This window comes from Dendrobates tinctorius, unplaced genomic scaffold (genome assembly GCF_039654945.1).
Source record: "Dendrobates tinctorius isolate UK_male_01 unplaced genomic scaffold, ASM3965494v1 ptg000084l, whole genome shotgun sequence".
Lineage (NCBI taxonomy): Eukaryota > Metazoa > Chordata > Amphibia > Anura > Dendrobatidae > Dendrobates > Dendrobates tinctorius.
The window spans coordinates 48368225-48380551 of record NW_027361752.1 but is presented as its reverse complement, the minus strand read 5'-3'; the positions used below and the strand labels follow the sequence as shown (position 1 = coordinate 48380551).

General features: G+C 45.2%; 1 protein-coding gene across 3 annotated transcripts in view; it reads right to left on the bottom strand.

Moving 5' to 3' along the window:
- Window positions 1–12327, bottom strand: part of TTC3 (tetratricopeptide repeat domain 3) — a 235425-nt gene that overhangs the window by 106125 nt on the left and 116973 nt on the right. For all 3 annotated transcript variants that reach the window (XM_073584665.1, XM_073584666.1, XM_073584667.1), the window contains 2 exons: window positions 1459–1596; window positions 1019–1099 (listed from right to left, as the gene is read on the bottom strand). In XM_073584665.1, coding sequence (XP_073440766.1) covers window positions 1019–1099; window positions 1459–1596 — 219 coding nt within the window. The remainder of the gene's footprint in view (window positions 1–1018; window positions 1100–1458; window positions 1597–12327) is intronic.

Genomic DNA, 12327 nt, shown 5'->3' with positions numbered 1-12327 from the left:
CAGCCCGGAAGCTGCACATCGTTCCAAAAAGACAACGATCCAAAACATAAGGCCAAGTTGACCTGTCATTGGCTACAGCAGAAAAAAGTGAAGGTTCTGGAGTGGCCATCTCAGTCTCCTGACCTCAATATCATTGAGCCACTCTGGGGAGAGCTCAAGCGCACAGTTCATGCTACACAGACCAGGAATTTACAGAAACTGGAGGCTTTTTACCAAGAAGAGTAGGCAGCTTTACCATCTGAGAAAATAAAGAACCTCATCCCCAACTACCATAAAAGATTTCAAGCTGTCATTGATGTTAGAGGGGGCAATACACGGTATTAAGAAATGGGGTATGTGAACTTTTGATCAGTGTCATTTGGATGTTTTGGGTTGTCATTATGATTTAAAAAGAGAAAACACAGTAGTTTGACAATAAATGGCTTAACCTAATCACTAACCATGAGTGAAGAAAGAGTTTTGGTGTTATCATTCATATTCTCAAAAAAAAAAAAAAAAAAGGCAAAGAAAGCAAAAATTCTGCCAGGGTATGTAAACTTTTGAGCATAACAATCACTGCCACAGTGAAGGAATAGATCCCTGCTCCAGCTTTGTCTCTGTTCTTCTCCTTTCCAGTCTTGGTCATCACTTTAGCAGTACATCCGCAATCTTTCAGATGTAGTTGGTGCGAATATTACTGTTAAAAGGTGCTATGTCATCACAAACAATGGCGGGGTATCACTAGGATGGTACATGCTGGGTGCATGGACAATAATAGCAATAGGTGGAGGTGACAGTGATTGAACCAGATCACTCCCCTCATAGCGTCACCAATTTTCAAGAAACAGGCCGACATTTATCACGTTCCCACCATGAGTTTGATTAGCACAGGGAAAACTCCATGGTGAATTTACATGCATCGCCAATTTTTAAGGTGGGACAGAAAAAGCAAAAACCGTAGTGCAAATGCCACAAAAAAATGGATGTTCAAGACAATATTTATATTATTTACTGATCCAAGTAAATTTTAAATGCTTACCACACATTGTCCAATACCAAGCAGCGCATTCGCATGTCCATACTGCAGCACCAGATAATCCAGCTTTGTCAGATGCAAGCTCTGGAGGAGAAAAGAACATGGATTACTCCTATACGACATCAATGTGGAGCACCTGTGCAAGAGGCAGAGAGAGGCAAAAAAGGAGGCAGAGAGCCGCGGCTCCCCAAAAAAGGAGGCAGAGATTGGCGGCGCCCAAGAAAGGAGGCAGAGAGCGGTGGCGTCCAAGTACTCACTAGCGGTCGATCCTGCTCTGTACCAATTATAGATCCCAAGTATTACAGGGACATAAATGACTGTAGATAACACTGCAGGAGATGTGTGCACACAACAGTAACTTCCCCAGAAATGACAACTTCTGGCCATGGTAGCAGCTGCCGGGCCAGAAGAAGAGTGCAGCCGACCAACAGTTCAGAATTTACCTGGAGGTCGCTCTGTTTCAGGATGTCCAGAAGTTTAGAAAATATCCCCTCTGCATTGCGACAGCGCTTGTCGTTTAGGGCTTCATAGGCTTCACGTATAAGGGACTTAATTGTATCTTGCATTGCGGCCAAATCAACCTACAAGACACAATTGTAAACACACATGGGAGCCACAGCGACCCTGTACGATGCCCGACCATTACACAGGTCTTTCCTGAAGAGAACACATGGCAGACACAAAAGCATCTCTAGGATTTGGGATTTTTTCATATAATAAGGGGATACGTTGGCTTTATTAGACGATAAAAAAAAAAAAATAATAATATGCTGGATAGTAAAATATCCGGTTATATAAAATGTAACCTTACTATTTCCATAAACAAAATCTATTACAATAGTGACCATAAAATATTACCCAATTTACTTCGTAATACATCTTTATAGCAGTCAGAGCTTCATTTTGTTTATACAAAGCTCCAAATAAAAAAAAAAAAAAAAAAAAAAAAAAAAAAAAGAAGAAACGATGGCCTGCAGCCACCATTAAAAAATCCTAATTAAGGTGGCCAATCTGACATCCTCCACGTACAGATTCACAGGGCCAGTGCACAAAAACAAGATTAACAGGAAGAGCGGCTCTGCACTGTCCCTTTAAATTAACCAGTCAGCACAAGAGAGCACAGTGCAAGAGGAAACACATTAAATACAGATCTTAACCCCTTCACCCCCGAGCCTGTTTTCAACTTCCTGAACGGGGAAGATTTTACTATTCTGACCACTGTCACTTTAAGAGGTTCTAACTCTAGAACGCTTCAACGGATCTCAATGATTCTGAGATTGCTTTTTCATTAGATATTGTACTTCATGATATGTCACACAAAATAGTTAATAAACAACATTTCCCACATGTCTACTTTACATCAGCATAATTTTGTAAACTTGTTTTTTGTTAGGAAGTTAAGAATTAGCATTTACTACAGGCCGCCTGTGCAAGCTGAAGATATGGATGAACTCTTTATGCATCAAATGGCCAAGTTCTCCAAAAAATATGACATAGTTGTCATGGGAGATTTCAACTATCCAGACATTTGTTGGGAATCTCTCTCAGGCAAAACTAACAGGTCAAGGAAATTCTTATCCTCTCTTGCTGACAACTTTATCTTCCAAAAGGTAAGGGAGAAAACAAGGGGAACTGCTACCTTGGATCTAATCCTTATAAACAGGGAGGAAATGGTTGAGGAGGTAAAAGTGGCTGGGACCCTAGGAGGTAGCGACCATGCTATTTTAGAATTTTGGATAACTAGAGGCGGAAGACCTGTGAAGACTCAGACGTCAAGGTTAGATTTCAGAAAGGCAGATTTTAAGGGATTCAGAAAGAGAATTGGAGGGATCCAATGGCTGGATATCCTTAAAGACAAAAATGTCCAGGAAGGATGGGAAATCTTGAAAAATGAAATTCTCAAAGCACAATTGTTAACAATTCCGAAAAGAGGGAAAAATAGGAAGCATTTAAGGAAACCAGGATGGATGAACACAGAACTTAAGCACATGCTAAAAAGGAAGAAAAAAATGTTTATAAAATGGAAAGAGGGAGGCATATCTAAAGAAGAATATAATGCTGTCTGCAGAACCTGCAGGGCACAAATCAGATTAGCTAAAGCTGAAAACGAATTGAGGCTTGCAAGAGATGTCAAAAGCAATAATAAAGGATTTTGGGGATATGTCAAAAGTAAAAGAAAAGTCAAAGATGCTATAGGATTTTTACAGGATGAAAATGATGAAATGGTAAGACAGGATGTTGAGAAGGCTGAACTTTTAAATTCCTATTTTGCATCTGTTTTCTCTCAGAAAGGAAATGTAACATCAACTGTTATTCACTGTCCTATTAAGGGAATAGAAGAATCCAGGATATCTATAAACAGAAAGATAGTGAGGAAACACTTAGCTAACCTAAATGAATTCAAGTCTCCAGGTCCAGATGAATTACACCCCAGAGTACTGAAGGAGATAGCAGAAGAAATTTTTGAACCCCTCTCCATAATCTTTGAAAATTCTTGGAGAACAGGAGAAGTGCCAGAAGACTGGAGAAGAGCAAATGTTGTTCCTATCTTCAAAAAGGGGAAGAAGGTGGACCCAGACAACTATAGGCCGGTGAGTCTGACTTCTATACCAGGAAAGATCTTTGAACAAATTATTAAACAACATGTATGTCAATACCTGGATAAGAATGAAGTGATTAAACAGAGTCAGCATGGGTTTGTAACTAATAAGTCATGTCAGACTAACTTAATTTCCTTCTATGACGGTATCACTGATTGGGTGGATCAAGGAAATGCTGTAGATATAGTATAATCTTGACTTCAGCAAAGCATTTGACAAAGGCTCTCATACAATCCTTATTGAAAAAATGACTAAGTATGGAATGGAGAAGGCAACTGTTAGGTGGATTCATAACTGGCTTAGTGATCGGACCCAAAGAGTGGTCGTAAATGGCTGCACATCCAGTTGGAAGAATGTCTCAAGTGGGGTACCACAGGGCTCTGTCCTGGGCCCTGTATTGTTCAACATCTTTATCAACGATTTAGATTTAGATGAAGGAATTGAGGGTAAACTGATTAAATTTGCTGATGACACAAAGCTAGGAGGGATAGCTAATACTAGAGAAGAGAGAGAGAGGATTCAAAAAGATTTAAATAAACTGGAGAAGTGGGCAGCAACTAACAGAATGGTTTTTAACAGGGAGAAATGCAAAGTACTACATCTGGGCAATAAAAATGAAAAAAGCATATATAGAATGGGAGGAATAGGGCTAAGTGACAGCACATGTGAAAAAGACTTGGGTATACTAATAGATCACAGACTGAATATGAGTCAACAGTGTGATGCAGCAGCAAAAAAGGCAAATGCAATTCTAGGATGTAATAACAGAAGCATACAGTCTAGATCACGTGAAGTCATTATTTCCCTCTACTCCTCTTTGGTCAGACCTCATCTGGAATAGTGTGTCCAGTTTTGGGCACAACATTTTAAAAAAGACATCAACAAACTGGAGCAAGTTCAGAAAAGAGCGACCAGAATGGTGACCGGTCTGCAAACCCTGTCTTATGAGGAAAGGTTGCAGGATTTGGGAATGTTTAGTTTGCAAAAGAGAAGACTGAGAGGAGACTTAATAGCGGTCTACAAATATCTAAAGGGCTGTCACATTGTAGAAGGATCAACTTTATTCTCATTTGCACAAGGAAAGACTAGAAGCAATGGGATGAAACTGAATGGGAGGAGACACAGATTAGATATTAGAAAAAACTTTTTGACAGTTAGAGTGATCAATGAGTGGAACAGGCTGCCACGAGAAGTGGTGAGTTCTCCTTCAATGGAAGTCTTCAAACAGAGGCTGGACAGACATCTGACTGGGATGATTTAGCGAATCCTGCTTTGAGCAGGGGGTTGGACCAGATGGCCCAGGAGGTCCCTTCCAACTCTACGATTCTATGATTAATTGACCAGCGATTTCTCATTTTTCCAACAAAAATTTACAAAACCATTTTTTTTTTTTTGGAGACCAGCTCACATTATAAGTGACTTTGAGGAGCCTATAAGACAGAAGATACCCAAAAGTGACACCATGAACCCCTCCAGGAGCTCAAAGCCCCATTCAAGAAGTTTATTAACCCTTCAGGTGCTTCACAGAAATTAATGGAAAGTGGAAGCAAAAAAAAACTTTTTTCACAAGTGTTTTTTTTTTATCCCCAAATTCTTTATTTTCACAAGGGTAACAGAAAAAATGGACCCAAAAAATTTGTTGTACAATTTCTCCTGAGTACGCAGATACCACAGTGACCAGAACGTGGTAGTGACCAGAACGTGGTAGTGACCAGAACGTGGTAGTGACCAGAACGTGGTAGTGACCAGAACGTGGTAGTGACCAGAACGTGGTAGTGACCAGAACATGGTAGTGACCAGAACATGGTAGTGACCAGCTCATGCTTCTGGAGACATGCACCTGTAAATTAGGTGGGCTGTCATCGCTACAGAAATGCCAAACGCGTGGATGCTAACTGCGGTTTAGGTACACCGTTGCTCAGAAGAGAGGGGGGCATTTGAATTTGGGAGTGCAGAATTTGCTGAGTTTCTTTTGGGGAGCGAGGAGCCATAGCACTTTTACAGAGTTTTTGTGCTACCAGTAACGTGGAAGCCCCCAATATTTTCGTTAATAGATGACTGACCTGAGCAAGGACTTGCTTTTTTTTGTGGATTGATTTGAAGATTTTGTTGGGAACATTTTAACATGACATTTGGGATCACATTTATCCGGCGCTCTACGCTGAGCACTTACATCGGGGTTTACATCTAAATCTCTGAGTGACGTAATTCAGATGAAAACCCAGAACTATCCATTCACTATAATGAGGCAGCAGAGTTACTCTGGACTCCATCTAGCCTCTGTTCGGCGATGTACTTCTTTTCAGGGGTGAACAAAACTGTGTCCGACGGCACTTTTATACACATCTAAAAAGACGGACACCGTCGGATCACAGGTCAGACTGAGTCCACAGTGCCTTCATCTGCCTCATTATAGGGAATCTACTGCTGGGGGCTCCGTCTGAATCACGTATTTCAGAGATTCACATGTAAACCCTGCTGTAAGTGCTCAGCGTAGAGCACAGCATAAATGTGCGCCGAGCCTTACTGCGATCTTTGGATGGCAGAATGAAAAAAAATCAACAGGTGAAGAATTGGTGGTATTTATTTATTTTTTACACCGGGCGGTATAAGTGATTAGACAACTTTATTCTTCGTGTCGGTGCGATTACAGCGATACCAGATTTACTTACTTTTTTATGTTTGGCTGCTGTCACACACTAAAAGACGCTTTTTATTGCAAAAACATCACCATATTTTAAAAAGTATAAATTTTTCCATATTTCAGCCCACAGAGTCATGTGAGGGCTTGTTTTTTGTAGGACACATTGGCATTTTGGGCACATGACATTTTTTGATTGCTTTCTATTCAGATTCTTGGGAGGTAGAATGAACAAAAACTAGCAATTCAGCATTTTTTTTTTTTTCGGGGAGGGTGAGTGGGTGTATGCTCTTCCATGTGTGGTAAAATTGAGAAGGCAGTTTTATTCTTCAGGTCAGTATGATTACATCGATACCTCATTTATATAGTTTTTAAGTTTTGTCGCTTTTACACAATGAAAACTTTTATAGAAGAATTTTTGCATCGCTTTATTCTGAGAGCTATAACATTTTTCTGCTGACGGAGCTGTATGGCGACTTGTTTTTTGTGGGGCAAGATGACATTTTTATTATATTTTTTTATTTCTTTTTAGCATTTTTATTTACATTGTTTTTTATCACTTTTTTACATTTTTTTATCATGTTTTATTCCATTTTTTGTTTGTCAGTATGATGATAAAAGCATAGCTTTTTGTGTCAAATTTATACTTTTTTTTTTTTTTTTTTTTTTTTACAGCGTTCACTAAAGGAGTTACCGTAACTAGAGGGACAGTTTTATAGGTTGGGTCGTTCCGGAGATGGCGATACCAAATATGTGTATGTTTTTTTTTACATTAATATATTTAATGGATTAATATTTTCTTTTTTTGTTCTTTATTTTGTCATTTCTTTTTAATATATCTTTACAATTTTTAGTAACTTTTTAATACTGTCACAGGATGAGACATCAACTGTATAATGACAAATCGATGATCTAATACTCTGCAATACTTCTGCACTGCAGAGCATTAGGGCAGCGTCAGAGCTGACAGGCCATGTCCCTGGGTGACCCTGCAGCCTTCTTTCAACCCGGGGTCACAATGGAGACCATCTTCATAATGTGATGGGAGCACCCTCCCTCTGCGATGCTTCTCGTTGTCGCTGGTAATTTTGACAGCGACATCACAGGGGTCAAACGCCCACGATTGGTGGGAGTCACTGCAGGATGTCAGCTCTCACATAGAGCTGACTCCAGCACATGATCATGGCGGCGCTCAGCGTGATGACGCACGATCACCAGGGCTGTGAAGTCGGAGCCCATTTTGGTGGAATCAGAGTCATGGAAATTGAGACGTGGGAGTCAGAGGTTTTACCGACTTCGCAGCCCTGACTATCACGGTGTATATACTGTGCATGTCGGGATGGGGTTTATAAAAAAAAAAAATAATAAAAAAGATGGATTTTTGGTTCTTACCGTAAAATCTCTTTCTTGGAGCCTTCATTGGGGGACACAGAATACCATGGGTGTATGCTGCTGCTGCTGCTAGGAGGCTGACACTATGCAAAAACAATAAAATTAGCTCCTCCCCGGCAGTATACACCCACCGACAGGCACCAAGCACCTCAGTTGGTGAAAAAGCAGTAGAAGAAGCAACGAGAAAAAACTCGAACCATATGTACCAACCCAACAGGGGACTCTAAGACCCAACACGGTACAACTGAAACAGGGAGGGTGCTGTGTCCCCCAATGAAGGCTCCAAGAAAGAGATTTTACGGTAAGTACCAAAAATCCATCTTTCTTTATCGCCTTATTGGGGGACACAGAATACCATGGGACGTCCCAAAGCAGTCCCAAGGGTGGGAACAGCAAAAAGGAACGAAAGTAACCGAAAGGCTCAGGTCGGCCGGTGAGCCACCGCCGCCTGCAGAACCTTCCTACCAACCACAGCATCAGACGAGGCCTGGGTATGAACCCTGTAGAACCTCGTGAAGGTGTGCAAAGATGACCAGGTTGCAGCCTTGCAAATTTGCATGGCCGAGGCCTGGTGACGAGCAGCCCACGAAGCCGCCACAGCCCGGGTGGAATGAGCTCTTACTCCCGGAGGGGGCCGCTTTTCCTGAAGACGATACGCTTACAGAATGGTAGAACGAATCCAGCGAGCGATCGTGGATTTGGAAGCCGGAAGGCCCTTCTGGCGACCTTCAGAGATGATTAGCAAGGAATCGGACAGACGGAAGGAAGAGGTCCTGGCAAGATAGAGCCCTGCGTGTCTAACTACGTCCAGTTTGTGGAGAGACTTCTCAAGAGGATGAGATGGAGCCGGACAAAAAGAAGGAAGGACGATATCCTCATTGATATGGAAAGCGGAAACCACCTTTGGAAGAAAAGAAGGAACGGGCCTGAGGACGGCTTTGTCCTGATGGAAAATGAGGTAAGGGGAACGACATGACAAGGCCGCCAATTCAGAAACTCTTCTGATGGAGGAAATGGCGATCAAAAAGGTGACCTTCCAAGAGAGAAGGGACAAAGGAATGTCCTGGAGAGGCTCGAACGGCGCCTTCTGGAGCGCGCCAAGAACGAGGTTGAGATCCCACGGGTCTATTGGCGAATGATGAGGGGGAGCCACGTGGGAAACCCCTTGTAGAAAGGTCTTGACCTGTGGTAGAGAAGCTAGCTCTCTTTGGAAGAGGATAGAGAGAGCGGAAACCTGGCCCTTGAGCGTACTGAGGGACAGACCCGCGTCTAATCCAGCTTGAAGAAACCCTAGGATAGACGGGATAGAAAACGACATTGGGAAGACTCTTCTATCATCGCACCAACGGAAAAAAGCCTTCCAGTACCTATAGTAAATGCGGGAAGAGGCTGGTTTCCTGGCTCTGATCATAGTTTGAATAACCTGACTGGACAGACCTGATTCCTTTAGAATTGCGGTCTCAATGGCCATGCCGTCAAACTCAGAGACTGAGAATTCTCGTGGTAAAGGGGGCCTTGCGAGAGAAGGTCTGGACGGTCCGGAAGCCTCCAGGGAACGTCCGCGAGCATGTTGACCAGTTCCGCGTACCAAGGCCGTCTTGGCCAATCTGGAGCAACTAGAATCACTGGTACGCCTTCCGATTTTATCTTTTTGACCACCCGAGGGATCAATGCCAGAGGCGGGAACAGATACGGAAGTTGAAACTGGGACCACGGAGTCACCAGTGCGTCGCATGCGACGGCTAGAGGGTCCCTGGACCTGGCTACGAACTGCGGCACCTTGTAGCTCATCCGAGATGCCATGAGATCGACATCCGGGGTGCCCCAACGGTCACATATCTGAGAGAAAACCGCGGGGTGCAGGGACCATTCGCCGGACGCTAGGCCCTGGCGACTCAGAAAGTCGGCTGCCCAATTTTCCACCCCTGGAATATGGACGGCGGAGATTGTCGGAACTTAACGTTCTGCCCAGCGGAATATCTTGGCCACTTCTGACATTACCTGTTTGCTGCGCGTGCCCCCCTGATGGTTTATGTACGCCACGGCCGTGGCGTTGTCCGACTGAATGCGGACCAGCTTGCCGGAGAGGAGGGGCTGCCAGTGAAGAAGGGCCAGGAAAATCGCCCTGATCTCCAAAAGATTGATTGGAAGGAGAGACTCCTGTGGCTTCCAGCGTCCTTGGGCCGCTTTCTGATGGAACACGGCTCCCCATCCTAGAAGGCTCGCATCGGTGGTGATGATTTGCCACTGAGGCGGAAGGAAGGACCTCCCTTGGAGAACTGACGCTGGCCGTAGCCACCAAGTGAGAGACTGCCTCACTCTGAGAGGAAGCCGAATAGGACGGTCCAAGGACATCGTGGTCTTGTCCCAGGCTGAAAGCAGAGACAGCTGGAGAGGGCGAAGGTGATACTGCGCAAAGGGTACTGCCTCCATGGAGGCCACCATCTTCCCCAGGACCTTCATGCCGAACCGAATGGGAACAGGCCTCTTGAGAGTTTTGATGCCCTTGGACAGAGTTGTAAATTTTTCCTTTGGAAGAAAAACATGGGCTAGCTCCGTGTCGAATTCCATACCCAGAAAGGTCAGACGCTGGGTGGGGACCAGAATGGACTTCTCCTTGTTGACTAGCCAACCTAGGCGGCTGAGAGTGTCCAGGGTTATCTGAAGGCTCCGGAGACAGTCCTGGCGAGACGAACCCTTGATCAAAAGATCGTCCAGATAAGGGATGATGAGGATCCCTCTGGAGCGAAGGATGGCCATGACAGTCGCCATCACCTTCGTGAAAACCCGGGGCGCTGAAGCCAGGCCGAAAGGAAGAGCTGTGAACTGAAAGTGGTCTCCCTGAAACGCAAATCGAAGATACTTCTGATGTTGCACACATATTGGAATGTGGAGATAGGCATCCCGAATGTCCACCGAGCAGAGAAATTCCCCGGGCTCCATGGAAGCAATCACCGACCGAAGAGACTCCATCCTGAAATGAAGAATCTTCACGTGGCGATTGAGCAATTTGAGGTCCAGAATAGGACGAAGAGAGCCGTCTTTCTTCGGGACTACAAAGAGATTGGAGTAGAACCCGGAAAACCGTTCGTCTGAGGGAACGGGAACAATGACTCCGGCGGACAGAAGGGAGGAAATAGCCTGCAGAAAACCCGGAATCTGGGCCCGCTGTCGCGGAGGCCGAGACCGGAAAAACCGTCTGTTCGGGAGTGAAGCAAATTCGATTTTGTAACCGGATGCGACGAGTTCTCTGACCCAAGCGTCGTCTACAACGGACAGCCAAGCATCCGCGAAAAAGGAAAGTCTGCCGCCCACCCTGGAAGAAATTCCAGGTGGGGGTGACCCGTCACTTAGACGAAAATCTGCCGGAATTGGCTCCTGCAGATCTGGAATATTGTCCTCTAGATCTCCAGCGAGGAGCGGGTTTGTAGGAAGGTTTCCTCTGATCCCGCTCCCTGGTGGCAGGCGGCCGATCCTGTTGAGTGGCTCTCTCCGTGGCAGAGAAGGGACGAAAAGGCCTGAATGGTCGAAACCCCCTTCTGTTGAAGGGAAGTTTTGGTCGAGACTGGGGAAGCGAAGTACTTTTGCCTCCAGTGGCATCGGAAATTATCTGATCCAGCTTTGCTCCAAAGAGCCTAGAGCCATGGAATGGCAGATTGGTAAGCGACTTTTTCGAAGTAGTGTCCGCATTCCATGACTTTAGCCAAAGGACTCGGCGTACAGCTACTATGTTGCTGTTAGCCCTTGCTACGCAGCCGGCCGCGTCCAAGGAGGCGGCCAAAAGGTATTTTCCCGCCTGGTTAATCTGATCTGCAAGATCTGCCAATTCGTCTTGAGGAGCTGACGCTAAGATGCCTCTGCGAAGGATTTTTGCCCAAGCGGAAATGACCTTCGCCACCCAGGCGGATGCGAAAATAGGGCAGAGAGAGGCGCCAGATGCTTCAAAGATAGACTTAGCCAGAGATTCAATCTGCCTGTCAGTAGGATCTTTGAGCGACGCCCCGTCTGGCAGAGAGAGCACCGTTTTAGAGGCTATCCGGGATACTGGAGGATCTACCTCTGGAGCCTTGGACCACTTTGAGAGCAGTTCTGCGTCAAAGGGGTACAGAACGTCCAAATACTTGCGGCCTGAGAAACGTTGCTCAGGGCGCTCCCAGTGTTTGGCTAAGGTAGTATTGAAATCGTTGTGATTGGGAAAGGTTCGGGACGGAGGTCTGGCTCGTCTAAGGACAACTGAGCTTTCCTGAGCTGGAGCCTCATCCTGTTTAAGTTTTAGTGTTTGGAAGATAGCTGCAAGAAGACTATCAACCATGTCCCGCGTATTAGAAACGCTGTTCCCCTCAGAGCTAGCTTCCGAATGAGAATCATCGCCTGACTGAAGGCTGCCATCTGAGGAAGGAGGAGGCCTGGGAGCGGAAGGGCCCTGTGAGCTCGAGGACGAAGTGGACAGAGCCCGCTTATTAGAAGACCTTCCCCCGTCTGTCTCTCTGAAGGTCGCGGTCAGGTGCGGACGACTCACCCCGAGAGGTGGTCGGGGCAGAGGTGGCTGAGGATAGCTGAGGTAATCGTTCTAAAACCTGGACCAGCGACTGTGATACTTTTGTCAAGTCAGAAACAGACTGTGACATTGTAACGGCCCACTCCGGGGGGAGAGAGGAGGGAAGAGCGCCCTCCGCCCG